The sequence below is a fragment of the Papaver somniferum genome, chromosome 6, assembly GCF_003573695.1.
Source record: "Papaver somniferum cultivar HN1 chromosome 6, ASM357369v1, whole genome shotgun sequence".
Lineage (NCBI taxonomy): Eukaryota > Viridiplantae > Streptophyta > Magnoliopsida > Ranunculales > Papaveraceae > Papaver > Papaver somniferum.
This window is the reverse complement of record NC_039363.1, coordinates 32,287,001-32,311,645: the sequence shown is the minus strand read 5'-3', so window position 1 is coordinate 32,311,645 and position 24,645 is coordinate 32,287,001. Positions and strand designations below refer to the sequence as shown.

At 37.6% G+C, this 24,645-nt stretch overlaps 2 protein-coding genes across 3 annotated transcripts; one reads left to right on the top strand and one right to left on the bottom strand.

Moving 5' to 3' along the window:
• Window positions 1-6,395: 6,395 nt before the first annotated feature.
• LOC113290710 lies at window positions 6,396-8,502 on the bottom strand. Its single transcript, XM_026540294.1, has 3 exons — window positions 7,819-8,502; window positions 7,394-7,717; window positions 6,396-6,830 (listed from the first exon to the last, which is right to left on the bottom strand). Exons 1-3 carry the CDS (start codon window positions 8,500-8,502, stop codon window positions 6,396-6,398), a joined length of 1,443 nt encoding a protein of 480 aa, XP_026396079.1.
• A 7,038-nt stretch (window positions 8,503-15,540) lies between these two features.
• Window positions 15,541-24,207, top strand: LOC113287265 (U-box domain-containing protein 4-like). 2 transcript variants are annotated; one of them, XM_026535958.1, is made up of 6 exons: window positions 15,541-15,969; window positions 16,987-17,074; window positions 17,627-17,907; window positions 19,876-19,992; window positions 20,269-22,338; window positions 23,542-24,207. In XM_026535958.1, the coding sequence occupies exons 3-6, from the start codon at window positions 17,632-17,634 to the stop codon at window positions 23,599-23,601; spliced, it is 2,523 nt and encodes an 840-aa protein (XP_026391743.1). In that variant the 5' UTR covers window positions 15,541-15,969; window positions 16,987-17,074; window positions 17,627-17,631; the 3' UTR covers window positions 23,602-24,207. The 2 variants fall into 2 exon arrangements, with proteins under 2 accessions (XP_026391743.1, XP_026391742.1); XM_026535957.1 differs by lacking the exon at window positions 16,987-17,074.
• The last annotated feature ends 438 nt before the right edge of the window (window positions 24,208-24,645 follow it).

The following is a 24,645-nucleotide window of genomic DNA, read 5'->3' as shown; positions in this document are numbered from 1 at the left end:
AGCGAGTTAAACTCAGCTCGAAATATCAAATGTGCATAATTGAAGTCTATATAGCTATTTGACTTTTGTCTTAAATAGGGGATAGAGTAGATAGACTTTTGAGTGATAGATGAGTTCAAGTCTCCACATACCATTTGTTGATGGATTTCCACAAGCTTCCCTTAGTATTTATTCATCTTCAATCGATGAACACCGTGAAGTCTAATGCTCAACTACACTTTCTATCCTAATCCGAGACTTAGCTATAAGTAGACTAGAAATCAAGACTTATAGTTTTGGCAACTAAACTTGACAAACAAGCTTGAGATAGCAACGCTTGCGAGTTCGACCGAGCAGCGCTCTAACAAGCAACTTGGATGCGTCGTCTGCGTTCGGTTGATAAGCATTGACTTTTTATGAATGTCGGGAAAAAAATCATTTTGACCCCATAACACGTACGTCCTGGCTTCGTCCCTGGTGTTGGGTAGCTTGGGCTAGAGAGAATATATAACTAAAAAGGATTGTGTAGATTATATTTGGAGATTAAATCTATAGCTAATATAATTGGTTTTTCCACTGGTTTTTGGTTCAGTTTTGAGCAAAAACCAAAACTAAAACCACTACTTTCGGTTTTAAATTTCATAACAAGTGATAAAACATAAAGGTGACCAAATATAGTAGACAGAAACTCCAACCATGAGTTGAGATCTATAAAAAATCCATGTGGAACAAAATTGATGCAAAAAACGCAAATATTTTAAAGTAAGTAAATTACATCCATTTCATTTCTAAAAAGTAACAACACTACCCATATGTATTTTTTCTTTTTCTATTTCATTAAATTCAATCTTCATTTTATGATTGACCAACAACACATCGCCTCCTTATCTTTGTTATCTACCAACACCAGCAGCACCTCCTCCTCCTTCCTCACACTACCGTACCCACTATCATTTTCTGATCCTCCACCAATTCTAGATCTGCGTCATTTTCATCCTCCTTTCCCACCACCTAGTACCACCTCCACATTCTTTGACTCCAATACAATCAAATCTCATTTCTAAACCACTTACATCATCTCTGCATCCAGTTTTACGACCTTCATCTCTTATAAGGAATAGTCAGGTAAACTCATTATATGTCTAGATTTCTGACCAACAATGCCTTCTCCTTCTATCCTCTACCAACATCATCAACACCTCCAGATCATCATCGTCGAAAATCCACATCAAAAAATAATGATACATCATCATCGTCAAAACTAGGGTTTTGTGTTGATGAGTATAGGATTCGATTCTCGGACTTTTTTAAGATTTGGATTTTGATTAATAAAAGAAAATACTAATACAAGCTAATTAAAACTGATTTTTGGTTACCAAGGAGAGATGAGTCTAGGGATTTGGATTCCACTACTTCTAATGTTTGTAAACTCAATAATTAAAACTTTGGCATAATACTCCTAATTTACTCAAAGCAATTCGAACTCAATCTCATGCTTTGGAAGATATAACGTTATAAGTTTTTTTTTAAGACCCTCGTCACTATTCTAAGGCCTAATTTTCCTTCGTTTATAAAGATCGGAAGCTCAAACTACCCAAAACAGTTTTAACGAAGCATACAAAGAAGAGAAAAATTTTAGACAATTGAAAGCACAAATATGGAGTAAATATGTCAAAGAATTTAAATACTAAATATTACCCATTAGAAATAGTTTCCTCCAAAACCCTAGAAAAAAAACTTAGCTACTCATAGGTCAAGAAGTAGAGAAAAATTGAAAATCATTGTATTAAAAATAATGAAGTTTGCTTACAACGATTTTTAGTCGCTAAAGGTGTTCAACAAGAAAAACTGCTCAGCTTCCTCAGTTGATAAAGATCTTTTTCTACAGAACTGAGTACGATATATGTCTTCTGTCTTTGATAAACGATAGCTTTTGCGACTGTTTTGGACAGGCTATGTTCTTCGTGTTCTTGAGTTTTTGCAGCAGTAGAAGAATTTCAGAAACTCTCAATTTTACGATTCTAAGCCTTTATTCTATCCCAGACTCTCCGTATGACCCTTTTTGGACTCGAACAACTCCTTTTTATACAAAACAACATCCTTCAGGGAAAGTAATCTCCAAAACTATCTTCTTCTTCTTTTTTTTATCGCCCAAGTCACATAACTTTCTTCTTTTATACGTAAATTTCAGCTGCCAAATTTTCTGTGTGATAGAAACAAATCCTACAAATTATATTCTCACCTTCTACTCCACAGAACTTCCAGAGTTAAAACCAAAATATCCCATAAACTAACTCCTCTCTCTGGTTCATGGAAACATTCCTATTATACCCATATTTGCTCATTCTTTTAGCTCAAATACACGTCATTCTTCCTTGTTGATTAGATAACAATGTAACCAGACCGTAGAACCCTTGAAACTCTCCCAAACTTTCCAAACTCGAACCAACAGAGACCCTTGGATATTTCTTCCCCTGTTTTGCTTCAATCCACGTAAACTTTCCTTGTTTCTCGATTCCAACTCATATACCAGCCCTGTTAAGTCGTAACAGGATAACTGCAATCCATTTGACCGGTTCAATCTCAGTGCAAAGGTCCAAATCTTCTCAACAAAACCCCGAGTGTATTACTGACTCTATTTTCATCACCAGTGATTATCCAGCCCAACTGCATTGAAGAAATCACCCATATCCTTCCTGTTTATCCTTAACAGGACCAATGAAACTAAATCTTGCGATTGAATCTCATTAACTCTCGGTCAAAATTCGAACTCAACTCTGCCAGTGATAGTAACAAAATTTCCCGATCAAACAACCAATTCTAGACAGATCAAAGCCATTACCAACCCTGTTTATCCCAAAGCAAGATACCCATGATTTTCAACGATTTAGTCTCACTGTTACTCCTCCAAATCACGAACCCTAATCTGCCAGTTGAGATTTGATTTTCCCGCCAATTTCCAGGTTCAAACGAGGAAGAAAGTGGATGCCCCCTATCCGACTATAGTGTCCTTTTAGCAATTTTGGGTATATTTAGCAATTCCTGGGGGTGCGAATAGCAATTTGTGGGGTACAAAGATGAATTTTGGGCTGCACATAGTAGAATTTCTGGGGTGTCTTTGTCAACTCTTCTGGGACATTTCTGGGGGTGCCCTTATCCAATGTTGGGGTTCCTTTAGTACTTTCTCTATCAACCATCTCTTACTTCTCATATTCACTTCTTTTCTTCAATTTTTATACATCACTAAGGCTGCCATGCTTTTCAGACATAACTTGCATCACTAGAGCTGACATGCCTTTCAGATAGAGATGAAGAAATAAAAGCAAATAATGAGAAATAATTCGCCTCCAACAGCAGTTGCTCATGAAATGACACTTTAGCCCTTTTAAGCGACGTTTCTTCTTCTTTTTCTCCAAAGTACCTAAAACTCAAAATTAAACATAAAATACATAATTTACAAGAAAACTTAGCCAAGAAAGCATAAACAATAGATAAATATCAAGATGTTTTAGACACCTATCAAATTCCCCCACATTTAGACTTTCCTAATCCTCGAGAAAATCAAACTAAACTAATTTTATAACATACAACTCCCTGTCGTTGAGGATATGGTCACACTTAGCACGTATAACAAGCCTTTAAACCCCTAGGTGGCCCTAGTGGCCGAGTTATAGTCTCTGGTGGGTTTACAAGAGGTTTACCCACAAACCTTTACTCCAGACCCTAGATATCCACGCAGAACCTTGGAAGGCACTAAAGAATCTCCTTGGTTGGCATACTCTCAATGATTACAGGAGGAAGTACCCTGATGCGAAATTCCAATTGTTGTACACGAGTTTGCACTCAAGCATACTAAAATTCATATATAAGTGAAAGAGCTTTACTCAGATAGTTTCTGGACATCATAACCGGAGTCAACCAATCACATGGATAGATTAAGAAGATGGATATAGAGAAAAACGTAGATGGATTTGATGTTGAGTAAGGTGAACGGTGTTTCCCATATCTGTCTGAAGGTCACTGCCAAAACGAACCTATCCTAATGGACTGAGATACTGGTCTGGACTAGTATCAACACACTAACATATACAAGGTTACCAGTGGTCGATAATTCTAACTCTGGGTCAAATCAGCTGGCATATACAAGGGTACCAGTGGTCGACTTTATTGAATTTATTCCGGTTGGTCTGACGGTCTGGTCTCAATTTTTTTTTTCCAGTATCTCAATCACTCTATTTCACCCTAGCAGTGGTAACAACTTGATTCGTGAGCCCCACCTAATCACTTAGAGAAACATATTTTAAAAAGAAAACAAAAAACAGAAGTGAAAAGGATTCAACGAGATATGGCGAAACTACCATGTTTTTTTCTAACACCTGAGCTCTGTGCTTTTATGAATAGACTCTTTAGATGTTTCCATCTACTCAGATTGATTCCTTAAGTCCTACAACCAAGATGCTTCCATCCACTTAGATTGGTTAGTTCCATCCTTAATAGGCATAAATTTCTAGGCTCTGGAGTTTAATAATTTTTTTTTTAATTATTATTAAAAACTAACTCAAAGTTTTTCCCTCACCCTCAAACTTAAATCTAACATTGTCCTCAATGTTTCAAAATGAAAGTGCAGTACCAAAAAATATAAGTAACAAGAGGAAATGGTAAAGAGAGAAGTCTGAAAGATAGTACCTGGATGAAGTGTAGCAATCCTTCAATGGGGAATAAGACAAAAATAAAAACTAATGTACAACAACAGCAGGGTCCTCCAGGGGGACGTTAACATCACCATGTATGGGTTGCCTCCCTACAACGCTAAGTTTATTGTCTTCAGCCAGACTTTGTTACCCGTAAAAATTAATCCTGGTTGACAGGATCTCTCAGCTCCGATTCTTCTATTCCATGACTGGGTAACTCCAAGAATGGTTTCAACCGTTGACCGTTAACCTTGAAAGTTTCTCCGTTCTTAGGATTTCCAACTTCAACTGCACCATGAGGAAAAGCAATTTTGACAAAGTATGGCCCGGTCCACCGAGACCTCAATTTACCAGGGAAAAGATGTAAACAAGAATTGTAAAGGAGAACTTTTTGAACTGGTTCAAATGCCCTTCGAATAATCGATTTATCATGAAATATTTTTGTTTTCTCCTTATAAATTTTTGCACTCTGGTAATAATCATTACGAATTTCTTCTCACTCATTGAGTTGCAGTCTACGGTGATCACCAGCAATAGATATGTCAAAGTTTAGCCGTTTAATGGCCCAATAAGCTCGATGTTCTAATTCTACAGGCAAGTGGCAGGCTTTACCGAACACAGGTCTATACGGAGACATCCCAAGTGGAGTCTTAAAAGCAGTTCGGTAAGACCAAAATGCTTCTACTAAGCGCAAAGACCAATCCTTTCGAGTAGGGTTTACGGTCTTTTCTAAAATCTGTTTAATCTGCCTATTAGACACTTCAACTTGGCCACAAGTTTGTGGGTGGTAAGGTGTAGAAACCTTATGGGTAATGGAGTATTTCTTCATGAGCGCCTCAAAAGACCGATTACAAAAATGGGAACCTCCATCACTAATGATTGCTCTGGGCATACCAAATCGAGAGAAAATATTGTCTCTAACAAACCTGATCACAATGTGGCGATCATTTGTCTTGGTAGCGATTGCTTCTACCCACTTAGACACATAGTCAACAGCTAATAAGATGTAAAAGTTTCCATAAGAATTGACAAGAGGACCCAAAATCTATACCCCACACATCAAATATTTATATTATTAATATAAGACTAAGTGGCATCATATTACGTCGGGTCATCTTTCCTAACTTTTGACATCTATCACAACTTTGACAAAATAGGTGGGAGTCCTTAAACAATGTTGGCCAATAAATACCGGATTGCAAAACCTTTGCAGCTATTTTCTTAGAACTAAAGTGACCCCCACAAGCTCCAGAATGACAAAAAGTCAGGACACTGGAGATTTCGTTGTCAGGAATACAACGACGGATGATCTGATCAGGGAAATATTTAAATAAGTACGGATCATCCCATAAATATTTTTTTTACCTCAGACAAGAATTTAGCTTTATCCTGTGTAGACCAATGGTCGGGCATTTGACGAGTTACCAAATAATTGACAATATCAGCAAACCAGGGTAACACAGAGATGGAAAATAATTGTTCATCAGGGAACGTGTCATGGATCGGTCTCTCATCATCTCTAGTCTCATCAAGGATACGGGATAAATGGTCAGCTACTACATTTTCAGGACCTTTATTATCACGAATATCTAGAGTAAATTCTTGGAACAACAATACCCATCTAATCAGTCGTGGTTTCGAGTCCTTCTTTGAAAGGAGATATTTGAGTGCGGCATGATCAGAATAAACTATGACATTAGACCCTAGGAGATATGATATAAATTTCTACAAAGCAAGAACGATGGCTAACATTTCTTTCTCAGTGGTTGTGTAATTCAACTGGGGATCGTTTAGGGTCCTACTAGCATAATAAATCACACTAGGTGTTGTATCACGTCGTTGGCCAAGGACAGCACCAACCGCATAATCGGGCGCATCACACATGAGTTCAAATGGGAGGTTCCAATCAGGTGGTTGGATGATAGGGGCAAAAGTCAATAATAATTTAAGCTTCTCAAAAGCTGAAACACACGCTTCATCAAACACAAAAGCAGTATCTTTAGCACGTAGGTTCGACGGAGATAAGTCAATCTTGCTAAAGTCTTTGATGAAACGACGATAAAATACAGCATGGCCAAGGAAATATCTAACATTTGTTACATTCTTAGGTGGTTTTAATTCTAAAATTAGGTCAACCTTGGCTTTATCAACTTCTATTCCCTTAGAAGACACCACATGTCCTAACACTATTCCAAATTTAACTATAAAATGACACTTTTCCCAATTAAGGACTAAGTTCTTCTCTTTACAACATTCTAGAACTAGTGTAAGGTGGTGCAAGCACTCATCGAACGAGGAACCAAAAACGGAAAAATCATCCATAAAGACCTCGAGAAATTGCTCGACCATGTCCAACAAGATACTTAGCATGCAACGTTGGAATGTTGCGGGTGCATTACACAACCCAAAAGGCATACGCCTATAAGAAAAAGTACCAAATGGACATGTGAAGGTTGTATTCTATTGGTCTTCCGGGGCTATAGGGATTTGGTTATAACCGGAATAACCATCTAGGAAGCAATAATGGTTGTGGCCAGCTAATCTTTCTAACATTTGGTCGATGAATGGTAAAGGAAAGTGGTCTTTCCTAGAGGCTGAGTTCAGCTTACGGTAGTCTATACATACTCTCCACCCGGTGGTAACATGGGTAGGTATCAATTCATTGTTCTCATTCGCAACTACCGTAATCCCAGACTTCTTTGGGACAACTTGACAGGGCTGACCCATTTACTATCAGAGATAGGGTATATGATTCCCGCATCTAACAACTTGAGCACCTCAGTGCGAACAAATTCCTTCATATTAGGATTCAAACGTCTCTGCATTTCTCTTGAGTTTTTGGCACCTTCTTCTAGGTAGATGTGGTGCATACAATCAGCATGACTAATTCCTTTCAGATCTGCTATAGTCCACCCTATTGCAGTCTTGTGCTCACGGAGAACACTAACTAGTCTACTTTCCTGATCGGGCTCTAAGTCAGAGGCAATTATGGCAGGAAGAGTATTTTCACTACCAAGAAATACATATTTCAGTGTATCTGGTAGCGTCTTTAATTCAAGGGTGGGTGCTTAACTGATGATGAGAGGGGTTTATTTATGGTCGACGGAAGAGGTTTTGGTTTACGCTGCCATTTTCCATAATTCCTTACTGGCGCAGAGTCTAACAACGCATTAACTTCTTTAAAATGACTATCCTCATCATAGTAGGCTCCAAAGTGGGCCAAGCAGGCCTCTAAAGGATCACTAACACTATTGGTGGTAAAGGTATTCTCAACTAGAGAATCAATCATGCATATAGACTCATAGTGTTCAGGGTCCGGTGGGGCTTGTAACGCCTTAAAAACGTTCACAGCGATTTTCTGGTTCCCAAAGAAAAATTCTACTAGGCCAGTTTGACAATGTATGACTGCATTTGCAGTGGCTAGAAACGGACAACCTAGGATGATTGGGATATTAATATATTGACTAGAGACAGGTTGATTGTCCAAAATCACAAAGTCAACTGGATAGATAAAGTTTTCTACCCGAAACAACACATCTTCAATAATTCCACGTGGGATTTTGACTGACCTATCGGCTAAATGTGGTGTTATCCTAGTTGGTTTCATTTCACTTGGTCCAAGTTGTTCATATACCGAGAACGGTAAAATATTCACACTAGCCCCAAGATATAAAAGAGCATTTTCTATCTTCTGGCTACTTATAACACATGTGACAGTAGGACAACCAGGATCTTTAAATTTGACTGGGTACTTTTGTGAAATTATGGAACTAACTTGTTGGGTTAAAAACGCCTTTTTATGGACACTCGCGTCTCTCTTGACGGTGCACATCTCTTTTAAGAACTTGGCTGTAGAGGGTACATGTTTAATTGCATCTAACAAGAGCAGGTTGGTCTTAAATTGCTTAAAGGTGTCTAGGATTTCAGCATAATTACTAGGCTTTTTCTTAGCGAGTCTCTGAGGAAATGGTGCAGGTGGTATGTACACTCTCTCAGGGGTAGCTTCCTCACATGGACTCTTGGCACTTTCAGGCTCATTGGGGTCTTTAGGACGAAGTTTGATCATCTTCGGTTTCTTTTTCAGCTGGACTCTTGTCCTTAGGTGGTTTTTCCGAGTTCTCTAATATTTTACTACTCCTAAGGGTGATAACTGCTTTAACATGTTCGTTGTGGTTAGAACTAGCTGACTCATTAACCTGGTTAACTCCTTTCGGATTCGGAGTCGGTTGGCTAGGAAATCTCCCATTCTCCCTATCATTTAGCCTGCTTGAAAGTTGACTTATATGTGTCTCTAAGTTGCTAATTGCTCGGTCACTATTTTGTTGGTACCGTTGACTCGTCAGAACAAAGTCATCAAACTTCTGACCAAAGTTATCAAATCTCTGACTTAAAAGGTTAATATTTTTGGTAGCCTCGACATTATTTATAACACTTCGTTCAATAAAGATATTCAAATTTTCCTCTAGACATGACACCTTTTTATCAACTGGACTCGGTTCTTGGACTTGAGCTTGGTTCCTAGCAAAACCTGGTGGTGGGTCGCCTGAACTTCCACCCTGTTGGGCACCTTTAGACCACGAGAAATTAGGGTTATGTCTCCAACCTGGGTTATAGGTATTAGAATAGGGATCAAACTTAGGTCGTCCCTCATATTTGGAGTTCATGCCACCATGTAGGACACTATCCTGGTCACGGGTAGTTTCACTAGGGTAAAACAGGGGGCACTGAGGTCCAGTATGATTTCGGTCAGCACAAATGGTACATGAATACGTTCTGGGCTCATTATTACAGCTCATAGTCTGGGTAGACCTTTGGTTCATTTCTAAGGCCTCTAGACGCCTAAGGATAACAGACCCATTATCAACTCTATTGACCCTATGAATAGGGTTCCTAGTTATTTCGGGATCCCTCATTGAATCCCATTGACGAGTCTTTTCAGCTAACTCGATGAACTCGTCAAAACATTCATCTGGGTCTTGATGGGTAAATTCTCCACCACTCATTGTTTCTACCTGCATTCGGGTTTCACTATCAAGGCCCTCATATAAGATTTGGGCCATGTGGGCTTTCTCAAAGCCATGGTGCGGGCATTGGTATAAAAATTCATTAAACCTTTCTATGTAATCATGTAGTCTCTCACCTATTTTCTGCTTAAAGGTTTGGATAGACTGCCTAACAACAGCAGTCTTGTGATGTGGGTAGAACTTCTTAACAAAGGCATCTATAAGGCCATCCCGGGTGATGATTGTTTTATAGGGAATCAAATGGTACCACTCATTGGATCTCTCTTCTAGGGAAAAAGGAAACAAACGTAACCTAAGCACATCTTTAGGGACATTCGGGTAACTCATTGTGTCACAGATCATTTCAAAGTCCCTTAAGTGGGTATACGAGTTTTCATTCTCTATTCCCCTATATTTTCGAAGCATGCTAAATGTCCCAGGTTTAATATGAAACTTAACGGTAGTGGCCGGTAAAACAACCCCAGGTTCACGTATCACTCTAGACGGGTTCAAACGGTCCCTAAGGGTTTTGGTTGGCGGAACTTCATCATCATTTTCATTAACCATCTTGGAAAAAATCGAAGTACCACCTATATCCGTGTAGCGGGTCGGAGTCAAATTAAAAAGGTCGTTTTCCACAAGTCTATTTCCTACTCGTTTCCAACGGCGCATACACAAGCAAGAATACTAGTGAAGCAAGAAAATCGTGCACATGCAAATGCAGGGTTTACTAAATTAGGTAAGCTTGGTTTACCTCAGAAAAATATACCTGCAGGTACGAGGCCGAGGCTTGTGGAATTTCGATTGGTAACTACCATAAGGCTCAAGGCACGGGTTCAGCGTACTTTTCCACAGGTTTCCTAAATTCGGTAATTCTGACGATTCAATATGGTGTGTGCAACGTGTGTTTTTTTTCCAAAAATGAAATAAAATAGATATACACAAAAAGGAAATAAAACCTAAAAAATAATAAAATTTGGGTTTTGTTACTTACCTCTTTTGGTAGGCAATTCCACAATAAATATAGAATATTACCTGCACAACAAAAATAAGAAAAACACCCAAGTAAAATAAAAGAAAATTTAATTAAACTAAACAAGACTAAGAAAAATAAGAAATAAAAATAAAAATCTAAAACCTAACCTAAAGGCAAGTCCGCGTCGGCGACGCCAAAAACTGATATAGTTTTTACAAGTGGTAAGTATAGGATTCGATTCTCGGACTTTTTTAAGATTTGGTTTTTGATTAATAAAAGAAAATACTAAGGCAAGCTAAATAAAACTGATTTTTGGTTACCAAGGAGAGATGAGTCCAAGGCTTTGGATTCCACTACTTCTAATGTTTGTAAACTCAATAATTAAAACTTTGACATAATACTCCTAATTTACTCAAAACAATTCGAACTCAATCTCATGCTTTGGATGATATAAAGTTATAAGGTTTTTTTTAAGACTCTCGTCACTATTCTAAGGCCTAATTTTCTTTCGCTTATAAAAGATCGGCAGCTGAAACTATCCAAAACAGTTTTTACGAAGCATACAAAGAAGAGAAAATTTTTAGACAATTGAAAGCACAAATACGGAGTAAATATGTTAAATAATTTAAATACTAAATATTACCCATTAAAAATAGTTTCCTCCAAAACCTAGAAAAGAAACTTAGCTACTCATAGGTCGAGAAGTAGAGAAAAATTGATTAATCATTGTACTAAAAATAATGAAGTTTGCTTACAACGATTTTTAGTCGCTAAAGGTGTTCAACAAGAAAAACTGCTCAGCTTCCTCAGTTGTCAAAGATATTTTGCTACAGAACTGAGTACGATATATGTCTTCTGTATTTGATAAACAATAGCTTTTGTGACTGTTTCGGACAGGCTATGTTCTTCGTGTTCTTGAGTTTTTGCAGCAGCAGAAGAATTTCAGAAACTCTCAATTTTTACGATTCTAAGCCTTTATTCTATCCCAGACTCTCCGTATGACCTTTTTGGACTCAAACAACTCCTTTTTATACACAACAGCATCCTTCAGGGCAAGTAATCTCCAAAAATATCTTCTTCTTCTTCTTTTTTTCCTCGTCCAAGTCACATAACTTTCTTCTTTTATGCGTAAATTTCATCTGCCAAATTTTCTGTGTGATAGAAACAAATCCTACAGATTATATTCTCACCTTCTACTCCACAGAACTTCCAGAGTTAAAACCAAAATATCCCATAAACTAACTCCTCTCTCTGGTTCATGGAAACATTTCTATTATACCCAGATTTCCTCATTCTTTTAGCTCAAATACACGTCATTCTTCCTTGTTGATTAGATAACAATGTAACCAGACCGTAGAACCCTTGAAACTCTCCCAAACTTTCCAAACTCGAACCAACAGAGACCCGTGGATATTTCTTCCCCTGTTTTGCTTCAATCCACGTAAACTTTCCTTGTTTCTCGATTCCAACTCATGTACCAGCCCTGTTAAGTCGTAACAGGATAACTGCAACCCATTTGACCGGTTCAATCTCAGTGCAAAGGTCCAAATCTTCTTAACAAAACCCCGAGTGTATTACTGACTCTGTTTTCATCACCAGTGATTATCTAGCCCAACTGTATTGAACAAATCACCCATATCCTCCCTGTTTATCCTTAACATGCCCAATGAAACTAAATCTTGCGATTGAATCTCATTAACTCTCGGCCAAAATCCGAACTCAACTCTGCCAGTGATAGTAACAAAATTTCCCGATCAAACAGCCAATTCTAGACAGATCAAAAGCCATTATCAACCCTGTTTAGCCCAAAGGAAGATGCCCAATGATTTTCAGCGATTTAGTCTCATTATTACTCCTCCAAATCACAAACCCTAATTCTGCCAGTTGAGATTTGATTTTCCCGTCAATTTTCAGGTTCAAACGAGGAAGAAAGTGGATGCCCCCTATCCGACTATGGTGTCCCTTTAGCAATTTGGGGTATATTTAGCAATTCCCAGGGGTGCGAATAGCAGTTTGTGGGGTACAAAGATGAATTTTGGGTGACATAGTAGAATTTCCTGGGTGCCTTTGTCAACTCTCTAGGGACAATTCTGGGGGTGCCCTTATCCAATGTTGGGGGGCCTTTAGTAATTTCTCTATCAACCATCTCTTACTTATCATATTCACTTCTTTTCTTCAATTTTTATACATCACTAAGGCTGCCATGCTTTTCAGACATAACTTGCATCACTAAAGCTGACATGCCTTTCAGATAAAAATGAAGAAATAAAAGCAAATAATGAGAAATAATTCGCCTCCAACAGCAGTTGCTCATGAAATGACACTTTAGCCCTTTTAAGCGACGTTTCTTCTTCTTTTTCTCCGAAGTACCTAAAACTCAAAATTAAACATAAAATACATAATTTACAAGAAAACTTAGCCAAGAAAGCATAAACAATAGATAAATATCAAGGTGTTTTAGACAACTATCACTAAACAACGTTGAAACCAATTTTTCTGCTGGTGAAATGTCAGAAAAATGATGAAACCAAATCTGGTTTCATCAAATTTTACAAAAACTACAACATTGAAACCAATTTTTGTGTTGGTGAAAACAGTAAGTTTTGATGAAACCAAATTTGGTCTCATCTAATTTTTGCCTACTTTTTATCATGAAACAAAAGTTTAATGGTGAAACTATACGCTTATGTTGAAACCATCATATAAATTTTTCCTAGTTTATTCAATTTGGTGCATTTGGTTTCTTCGTTGAAGTTGTGCTGGTGAAATGCGAATTTTATGTGAACCAAATTTGGTTTCATCATTTTTCTGCCTAATTAAATGGGATATTTTTGACAGATTAAATCAAACGGGGATTTTGTGGATAATTGTTTTTGTTGGAGTTTTTGTACATAGATTTTTTTTTTCGCTTAATAATAAAATTTTATTGATTTCAAAAAGGTTTACAAAAAATATTCAAAACAAGAGAAAAGCAATCTCTCATGGTTGAAATGCTTACAGGCAAGCATTTTAACCCACAATTCACCCAAACCTGTAGTATGTAGTATTAGGATTTTCCATATGTAACATAAAAGAAGACCTACACAAGAAAATTCTCTTTTCACCTCTAGGTAAAGTAGCCCCCATCTTTTCCATGCTATCAGCAGAAAAGTTAATCTCTCTATAACTGTGTATAAAAGTGTAATTAGTAAGAGTTCCACTATTTTATTTCACCTAGTTTGCACATACCATGGTACTTTTCTGGCTGCAAAAGAATTGAGAACTGACATAGAATCAGTCCTAATGCATAACTGGAAGAATCCCTCACTTATTTCCCATTCACATGCTTTTATTACAGAAAACACCTCTGTCATGAAATTGGTAGCAATGCCCATTCCTCCTGCAACAACAATCAAAACTGTACATGTATTATCTTTACCTGCAAAACCATATCCTGCCTCTCCAGGGTTATTTCTTGCAGCTCTATCACAACACAATAAAATTTGATTTCCAGTGGGGAAGGAAAAAGAAACATTCCTGTATTTTATACCTCTTCACCCTCCTGCATTTCATACCAAATTTTTTAAGAATCAGTAAGTCCTCCACTGTATTCCACATACACCCCTTCATCCCAACTTCACACTCCTTAGTAAATTGCAGGATTCTCTTCTTCAGTTCCTCTGCATTTGGATGCACTCCATCATAAACAACTCTGTTTCTAAGAAAGCATAATTCTTTCACAGTTATGAAAGCAACAGACCTCCAGATTTCTTGTACTGCTAGCCTTTTGGATTTTGCCAGAGTAAAGATTTCATCTATGGATATAGGATTGAAGAAAGCAAACATTCCACCTATCCATTGCCAAATATTTTCACTAAAACTGCAGTACCAGAGTATGTGATCAATATATTCTTCAGCTTGCCTGCAAAAGGAACACCTTGATGCTAGATTGAAATTCTTTTTTCTCATATTCTCACCTGTATTCCATACACCTCTCATTATCTTCCATATATTGCTTGATATACTATGATGTATTGTGTTCTTCCAAATCTTCTTTGTCCAATGCAGCTCAGGATATTTTTTCCTTATACAGTTCAATGCAGTAGAAACTGTAAAATCACCAGTTTTTGACCATATCCAGATTCTCCTATCATTCTTTCCATCCACCACTGGTAAATCATTTACATCTATCAAGCTTGAAATTTCAAAAGGAATAGACCATTCACTGCCCCTTAATAGATGCTTCACCTTGAGCTCAGGATTCTGCAACATAAAAGCATTGTCACGATATAAGGATTTCAATGTCTGACTTGTGATCCATATGTCATTCCATACTGAGATCTTTTCTCCATCACCTACAAGCCATCTTGAATTATTAAAAAGATCATCGGGAACCCATTTAATCCCAGACCATATAAAATATTTCTTATAATAGTTTATCCATACCCCATGTTTATCTTGAAATTTAGCTTGAAATTTTTTTGCCCATTAATCATCACCATTTTGCATTTTCCAAGTTAGTTTCATGAGAAGTGACTTGTTGATGTCTTATAAACTTCTGAGACCTAATCCACCTTCTGCATATGGAACATTTACCTCTTCCTCTTTTATTGTCAACAATTTCTTCTTAGATGGATCCCCTGACCAAAGGAAGTTTCTAATTATTCTATCACACTAAAGCAAGATAGTGATAGAATAATTTTTGTACAATATCTTTTTGTACATAGATAGTGATACCTTTGGGGTTATAACTCACGGCCTGATTAAATTTTTTTACTAGAATCCTTCCACTAGTAAATGATTCAATTCGGTTTTTAGTTATTCGGTTTGATCGGTTCATATAGGTTTTCCCGGTTACCCGTTACCATGTACAGCCTAGTCGTTTCTTTCATTGGTGTTTGGACCTTCTAAGTAATTCTCGAAGACAGAGAAATCAGAAAAAAAGAGATATTACGAAAAAGAAAGAAAATAAGCAGAGAAATGATTTTTCATATCTCCTCTCTTTCATACAAGGACTGGGGTTTGAGTCATTTGACCAATTTCTCTCCTGTTATTCAATTTCCATCAAATTTCATTGAATCAAAAGCTCCACGAGATTCGTTTTGATTGATCGGGTCTAGGGTTTGTAAAAAGAAGAGATAGGAAGAGAAATTCCGGTTTCTTCAATTATTGATGTTAATTTTTAGAAATGATTCTTCGAATTTCAATAGGAGTTTGATCCCATTGGAAACCTTTTTCTCTTTCTTCTTTCTAGGGGTTTCATTTCCTTGTTCTGTGTTTGCAAAGGAATTCTCTGATGAAGTTTGATTTGGGGTCTGAAACTTAGTTATGCTGGAAAAAGGTACATTGTTTTTCGATCTGAACCTATTTGGTTTTTCCTCTTCTTTTACTAGTTCATGCTTTCATGAATTTTGCGTATTATTTATGCTTTTAAGAGTTTAATTCTTCATTTGAATATATATGTTTGTTTTCTTTAAATCCATGTTGGGGTAATTATATTAGTTATCGGTAACTGCTGCTACTAAATATGTAAGGTCTTCTTTAAACTGACAATAATATACGTTTTCATTCCTATCAGGGAAAATGGATACCTAACTTTTGAACTTAAAGGTCTACCAGGGAAATTGTGATAAGAAATAGTATGAGAAGTATAGTTGAATAGAGAGTGCACTTATCAATTTTAGTAGTGCGGTGAAGGAGTTTTGTTCTAGTAATCCGATTCTTTTCTTAGTTTTCTTCTCTTTTCACAATTCTTCAATTTATGTGGTGCAAAGCATCAATAGGTTAACTCTTTGAATGCTCTTGCTCAGCTGTACTCATTTACTAGTGTATTGATTAGTTCGTTTTAAAAGTCAAAGTTATATGTTGATTGAAGCGCTTCCATACTTCATGGTTGTAACACATAATAACCGCAGATAGATCCCTTTGAAAAGTATTAAAATGAAATAGAGGATAGTGTTGTTTTAGTGTAAAGGCTTGAGGTCTGTCAGACTTGTATAAAATTGTCGTTACTTGGTACTTTCTGTACTTGGAATTTTAAATTCTTAGAACAGTTAGTAAAACCCATACTTTCTGTGCTTTCTGTTGATGGGATTCTGTAGGCGTTTCTCTGAAATTTGATGGGCCACAAGAGGCGATAATACATTTGATCTAACATGGGATACACTTATGTTAGGAAAGGGGGAAAGGTGGAAGCTTTCGTTAAAGTGTAATGCTTTTATTACCTGCAGCATCATTAGGGAAGAAATAGGATGCACACGCAAAAACTATTTGCTCTGGAATTTCTTGGTGCGTGTTGATAGTTTTGCTTCTTCAACAGACTTACCTCATCATATTTAACTTTCTTAAGGTATTTTAGGTGTATAAATTGTTGAGGAAATGCTGGTGGTTGATAGCATAGGAATCGAAGCGAAGATATATAGGAACCTGCTTTTCCTTCCACCAAGGTGAATTATCTGAATGTTATTCATTAGTTACATGAAGACAGGCAGTATAACATTTATACAAATAGCACCACGCAATCCAACGTAGTATTGCCCAGTTTGCTTGTGTACCAAAACTAGAAGAATGCTGTATAACTTAAATTAGAAGAACTTTATTTTCTCATGTTGGCCAAACTGAAAATCCATGTAAAAGCTGAATTAAGGTTGCCTAGTGTCGCATGTGGTCAGCAACTCAGAGTGGGATGTAGTAATCCCGTTGTCTGACTGCGAGTTCATAATGGCTCTGTTGTTAGGCTCTGAGCAGGCTAGTGCTTCTCAGGCCCTTCATTAACTTCTTTGTGGAAGAAAATGTCGGAGAATTGATGCTCTGATCCACCCAAATACCTCTTGGCTGAACACTTAAACATGTTAGGCCATGTAGATTACTAATCTGACTTCACGTGTCAGATTGTAACTTTTCTAAATTATTGGTTGCTGCTGATGTTTAGGAGAATTTTAATTGGTTTGCTTTTTGCTTTTGCTAAGAAGCTTCCTTTGTATTTTTTGTTGACACAGGTGTAATGGAGATATCATTGTTAAAGGATCTGCTGAACGACCTCTCTCAATTTAACAACTTATCTTCTTCGGACAACATAAAATCTGAACCAGTTCAAAAATATTACATAAAGATAAATGAGATAGTGAAGCTTTTGAAGCCGATACTTGATTTAATTGTTGATTCACAGATAGCTTCAGATGAACAGCTAAATAGTTCATTAAAAATGCTGGATGAGCTTATTAACGAATCCAGGGAGCTTTTCGATAGCTGGCATCCGATGACGAGTAAAGTTTATTTTGTACGTTACATAATTTGCACTCAAAATCATGCTGTTATTACACAAATTACTTCCCAAGCTCTACTGGTTGCCGCGGCTAAGCATCTGAGAGAGTCTGGTGATATGAGATCTGGTTGCATTTGCATTGCTGTTTTTTTTTTTCCTGGAAGTCACCTTGCTGACTTTCACATAGTTATGATGTTGCTGTCTGAACTACTTAAGTTACTGGCATTTAGCTTATTCACCAGAGACTTCATATTGTGTTGCTAATCATGTATCTTGATAGGTGACAAGTACGTGAGTATATAAAGGGTGAAATACTGCTGTTATGACCACACACCTTTGACAAAGCTAGGGTCCTAGGGATGTATATAATCAGTTGGATTTTCTACTTACTATATTTTTTTGTCCAGGTTTCCAACTGCAGGATAGTCATTAGGAGATAACTCATAAGTTAGTGAGAACGTATTATATTTTTTAGCCAATGCTTAATTTTTAATGCTAATTCAACTTCAAGCATCACAATAAATATAACAACTTGTGATACACTTGGGTATTGTAGATTGATGTAGCATGACCGGTGTGGGAATCATATTTCAAACTCTATTAATTTACTGAGGCATTTCACATCATGTTTTCCCATAAAATTTACCCAGAAATAAAGGATGGAGCAACAACATGGTGCAGTATAAGCTTGGATTACTGCATTAACACAAAATAGATATAACCCTTGTCTGTTTCCTACCTGTCTTAGTTTTATTGTTTGCAGTCACGGTTAATGGTGCCAAGTCGTTTGTTGTTACTTTCTTTCTCTTGGTTCTCCATTAATATAAAGTAGTTATTGCTAATAAAGGGGTGATTATGACAAGTAAAAGTCTTGAATATCTAAAGGGTCAGTAAAGTGTACCGGGACGGATAGTTTGAAATTTTCTGCTTAGATTGCTATATTAGTAAATTGGTTTTGTATGGTCAGAAGAGTTGAGTATTACAGCTCTCTGGAAATCTTAATTTGAACTAAGTAAGCATACAAATTTAGTAGTTACTATTTAATGTAAGGGTTTGTATTTGAAATCGTACCTGCTGTCTCTGTGTTGAAGTTCGATTCAAGAAGTCATGTATTGTTGGTATTCTTAACGAATGAAATTCTTTAGTGCTCGAAATCCAGGATTAGCTAGCTTTTCCCTCAAGCTTCTTGCTTACAGACAAAGACTAGATGAACCGCTTTTTTTGTATTTGATTATTCTCATAGAAGCTACCTGTAATAAGCAAAATGTTAAGAAAATGGTACTTTTCCACCAGGGTTTCATATACATGGAGATTTTTGAGTTAATTGGTATTACTGAATTGATATATGTAAGTTTGTCATACTTGTATTAGGAGCTGGAAGTTATTGAAATCTTTTATAAAATATGTAGTCAGCATATGTTAGTGCAGAAAGAGATTTGTGGTTGAGGTAACAGTTAGGATACCATGGTCGGGATTCTTGGCATGTCATAAATTATGGGTTTTTTCCCTTTTCAATATCGTGCAGTGACTAACAGAATTACCCCTGTGATTGAATATACAGTGAGATTCAACGAGTCCTTATTGAAAAAAAATATTGGCAGGGAAACAATTTCGACTCTGCACGTACAAATTTTACCATTGTTTTTACAAACGGGCGGTGCTTGTAGTGTACTTTATACTGTTCATTTTTCGATAGATGTAGACCCAATTATGTAATATGTATATACATTATTTTGGTATGATAGATTTGTTGCGCAATTCCAGAATGACTTGTCTATTTAAATTTGGGAACTTGAAGAAATCTTAGCATTCATCTGTCAGTAACTTTGTGCCATCATTTAGAGGTGGATCAACCAGCACTGGTGCCCACATTTTGATCTAATATGTTTGTTTTTGCCTGATTCTTTGATTCTTCCCACTTGAGTATCTTCATCAAGATCTTCTTCCGCTAACCAAACTGACATCATTTGATTATTTCTCCAGGTTAATCAGATCGAATCACAGTTAACAACTACTCGTGCTTCTTGTCTGGAGGTTCTCCGAAGGGTGAACGCATTGGAACAATACATGCCTGCCGATTTGACATCAGCATCAATTGAGGTAATACTTATTTTGGTCTCAGTTATGTATACTGTGAAAAGAGTATATATTTTTTCATCAAAATTTGTTTGGTTTTTCAAATTAGCTGAAAATTTTCAGTTACTCAAAATGTGGTGCTCAAGAGTCTATAAGTTATTAACCACCATACAGCTTTGTGTGTTGCTGTTGGATCCTTATGCTGCTATTTCTTACTGATGTATCAAATGAATGCAGTGCAAGCTGCCTTAAAAAATAATATGTTTTCTGGCATTCACGTTTGAACATGATTTACTGCAGCTTTGTATGCAAAAAATTCAAGGAATTGGTTACGAGCATACATCAAATGTTATTAAAGATGCTATAAGAGATTTACTGGAGAATTCTCTCCCCAGGTCCGAGAACCTGGTCAAGATTGCAGATGCCCTGAGCTTAAAATCAAACCAAGAACTGCTAATGGAGGCTGTGGCCCTTGAAAAGGTGAAGCTGCAGGCCGAGCTAGTTGAAAAGGATGGAGAGGCTGAGCATATCGGAAATATGATTGCTCTTGTCACCCACATGCATGACCTCCTTGTTAAGATAAAACAATCTCAGAGTAATGCTGCAGTCCCGATACCTGCTGACTTTTGTTGTCCCATCTCATTGGAGTTGATGACAGATCCAGTGATAGTTGCATCAGGACAAACTTATGAACGGCTTTTCATCAGGAAGTGGCTTGATCTTGGTCTCACAGTTTGCCCTAAAACCCGCCAATCTCTGGCACACACAAATTTAATTCCTAATTACACTGTGAAGGCACTAATTGCAAACTGGTGTGAGTCAAATAACGTCAAACTTCCTGATCCTGTAAAGTCTGTTAGCTTAAACCAGCCTGCAGCCCTTCTTGCTCGAACAGAATCCAGTCTCAGAGACTCAAATGTGCTTCCCCCACATGCATCCACTAGAACCAGCTATCCAAGGTCACCTGAGTCAATCAGGTCCACCGGTTCACCATATAAGAGTTTGTTCTCATCTAATGGAGCCCTCCGAGAGAGAGCTTCTCCATCACATCCCCGTTCAGCCTTGGATGGTAACGTGAGTAACAGAAACGTAAATGGTTTCGAGTTGGACGTTGGTAGAACGTCGTTAGGAAGCTCTGGGGAGAGGGAAACCAATTCAGAAGATAAAAATATTGGTTCCGGTGGGCACACTTCAGTGTCATCTAAAATGGCATTTTCTGATGCCAATGGGGCTAACGAACAGTTTAAGAGTCATAGTCGAAGTGCCTCAGTTTCCAGCGTAGTTTCAGATAGAGGTTATTGCGAAGGAACTCATGAGGGAGCTAATGAGGGCTCACGGGTGTCTAGCGATCTTGCTCGCTATAGCAGTGATGCTTCTGGTGAAGTTATGTCAGGTTCTCTTGCTCCAGCTTCCACGGCCCCACATGCAGAGCCGGAGTTAACATCTCGATTTGCGGAGGCTCGGTCTAGAAGCCAAACCATCTGGCGCCGGCCAACCGAAAGGTTTTCCCCAAGGATGACTTCATCTCTCTCTACTATAGATACAAGAGCTGATCTTACTGGCCTTGAGACCCAAGTTAGGGCATTGGTCGAGGATCTGAAGAGTACCTCAGTTGATTTACAGAGAGCTGCAACATCAGAGCTACGTCTTCTTGCGAAGCACAACATGGATAATAGGATTGTAATTGCAAACTGTGGGGCAATAAGCTTGTTAGTCAATCTTCTTCGATCAGTAGATTCAAAAATTCAAGAGGATGCTGTAACTGCACTTCTCAACTTGTCAATTAATGATAACAATAAATCTGCAATTGCAAATGCTGATGCCATTGGACCCCTCATTTATGTTCTCGAGACTGGCAGCGCGGAGGCAAAGGAGAACTCAGCGGCAACTCTTTTCAGTCTCTCTGTTGTTGAGGAAAACAAGATTAGGATCGGTCAATCTGGAGCAATCAGGCCTCTGGTGGAGTTGTTAGGAAATGGGACTCCTCGAGGGAAAAAAGATGCTGCAACAGCGTTGTTCAATTTGTCTATTTTCCACGAAAACAAGGCTCGAATTGTTCAAGCAGGTGCAGTCAAGTATCTTGTTGAACTAATGGACCCAGCTGCTGGGATGGTTGATAAAGCAGTTGCTGTTTTGGCAAACCTTGCAACAATACCTGAGGGAAGGAGTGCGATTGGTCTGGGAGGAGGGGTTCCCGTTCTTGTTGAGGTTGTTGAACTAGGTTCTGCGAGGGGAAAGGAGAATGCAGCCGCAGCCTTGCTACAACTTTGCACAAATAGCAATAGATTCTGTAGCATGGTTCTTCAAGAAGGAGCTGTCCCACCATTGGTTGCTCTATCACAGTCAGGCACACCCCGAGCGAAAGAAAAGGTACACTGCTTTTCTATCTGACAAAAACACTTTAGCTACTCCAATTCTGCACAGACACATGTGAAAACTTCAAGGTGTTCTAAGGTAAAAGCATGTGGCTCACCATTGCGTTGAGCTTGAGTCCAGAATTTGTTGCTTACATCATTGACGGCATACATTTCGATATTCCTGTATGCTTATGCATATCTGATGTTTAACCTCCCGTGGCTTAAACTCCCAAACTGTCTCAACCAACTATTTTGAAACCTGTATATTCGAGTTTCATCAAGTTATTGAGTAATCTTTTGCATCCTAGCACCATAATGGGGTACATCTCTGCGTGCATTGTAGTCTGTAAGTCCATGCCCGTAATCACGTGATGAAATTTCACGTAAATACTATTTAAGAAAACACACCAAACATAGTATCTTTACAGGAATTAAACCACTCTGTGGCTTCCAGTACACCATTACAATTGAATTTTTGCAGGATTTATCATCTACGAAAAGTTCCTTGTGGGAACCGCAAATTAGTTGTTTCAATCTGTTCATGTGGTTTTTGCTCAGGAGAAATCAGCTTCCATAGCTAATGAAAATTGAATTCATGGTTAGTTTATTTGCAACTCTGCAAGGATGGTTTTCTTGAAAACCTTGCTTAAATAGGCTACTACTTGGCCCATAGATGACACAGGCTCATAGTTTGGCATATAGACAACAGGAGCAGGCTACTCTTGTTCTTTGTAGAAGAGAATAGTGTTTCAATTTTCAAAACCTCATGTTTAACAGTAAATATAATGGCATACAAAGCTTTAACTTCCTTATATTATAGAGCTTTGCTACCTAGTGGCTAATGGTTACTGTTCATTTTTAATCATATTTATCATCTCCATTTATTCAGATCATCCTATGTCAATATGCTGAGGCCTTTTACCCAGTCGATAATGGATTAGATTACTATGCACTGGAATGCACCTGTGCATATTTGAGTGAATATTCTGTGGCTGTGATCATCATGATACTAAAATCATGATATGTGTGCTTAAATTGTGTAAAAAAATTAAGTAAATTTTCTTCTCGTAGAGGCTATCCTTGGACAAGTCCTGCTATATGCTCAAAAAACAAGCTCTTGAGATAAAGTGTGTTCTCCCTTTACCGATAGATTGCGTTGTTTAGCCACTGTTTCAAAATCCTAAAATTGAGATTTTTTTTTCGTGGATAATTGCAGGCACAAGCGCTTCTTAGCTACTTCAGAAATCAGCGACATGGTAATGCCGGGAGAGGTTGATCATGACCATAACTGATAGCATTGGTGGTTAGTTCAACCTTGTGATTTGGGAGTTTCTATAAATACTTAAAGTCCATGGTGATATAATACTGTATGCATTTAAGGGGTCTTCTTGAGACATTGCTTGTTTGTAAAAAACTCAAAAAAGAAAAGCTTGTGGCTGGGGAGAGGGAGGGAGGGAGGAGATGATTGAAGCCCATTAATGTATTCTTGTATATGCAGCGGCAGATTGCAAATATGGAGGGTTACAGTCCTGAATGTGAGTGATCTAGGACAGGTAAGTCTCGTCTGTTTATTGGGGTTACTATATTGAAATATACTGAAGGTCGGTTACTATATTGAAATATTTGCCGAATTTGTTTATTGGGGTTCTTATCTTCGTAATTGTTATTTTTCTTGTATTGAATGTTCCGCGGGTTCCTTTTCCTTGTATACGAGTAGCTTATTCTCTTTCATGTCATTTTGTATAACCTGTTTTTGTCACTTAGCATGTTGCTGGAGAAGCAGTGTGTGTATTTTTTATCTGTAATCCCCAGTGAATGAGTAACATCATCTTGGATGAAATTCATAAACTAATAAATAACATCAGTGTGTGTTAAAATGTAAGTAACGGAATTTGAACCGTCAATATTTAATTTTAATTTTGATTTAGCTGTGATCACCCTAAGATGATCATCTCATGGCTATTGAGAATGAATCAACTCAGATGGTTCTATTTTTCAATCTCTCTGACTTGTTCCCATGGAACCAAGGTCGAAAAGATTGAAAAAAGTCAGTCATTCAGAACCGCTGATGAAGGATTCCTCGACAAGTTAAGATTTAGTAATCCTTTTTAGAAATCGAATGGATTCGATCTTTGCGTAATTCTTTTTAGAAATCGAATGGATTCGGTCTTTGCATACGCGAGGTCTTATACATATGCGAGGAAGGTAAGCGTAATCAAAAAAGAAAGAAGATGAGTTCTTCTTTCTTTTATCACTTAGGAGCTGTGCGAGATGGAAATCTCATGCACGGTTTTGCATGAGAGAAAGAAGCGAGGAATCC

What these genes read in the sequence shown, in the direction of transcription:
- LOC113290710 (XM_026540294.1), bottom strand. Translation starts at nt 8,502, where the DNA reads ATGTGCACCGTCAAGAGAGACGCGAGTGTCCATAAAAAGGCGTTTTTA. An exon ending in CGTTGTTAGACTCTGCGCCA is followed by an intron (nt 7,718 to 7,818) that starts GTAAGGAATTAT and finishes CTTGAATTAAAG; the next exon opens with ACGCTACCAGATACACTGAA. An exon ending in CTATCTCTGATAGTAAATGG is followed by an intron (nt 6,831 to 7,393) that starts GTCAGCCCTGTC and finishes GTGTCTTCTAAG; the next exon opens with GGAATAGAAGTTGATAAAGC.
- LOC113287265 (XM_026535957.1), top strand. An exon ending in TGACATCAGCATCAATTGAG is followed by an intron (nt 19,993 to 20,268) that starts GTAATACTTATT and finishes GATTTACTGCAG; the next exon opens with CTTTGTATGCAAAAAATTCA. An exon ending in CACCCCGAGCGAAAGAAAAG is followed by an intron (nt 22,339 to 23,541) that starts GTACACTGCTTT and finishes GGATAATTGCAG; the next exon opens with GCACAAGCGCTTCTTAGCTA.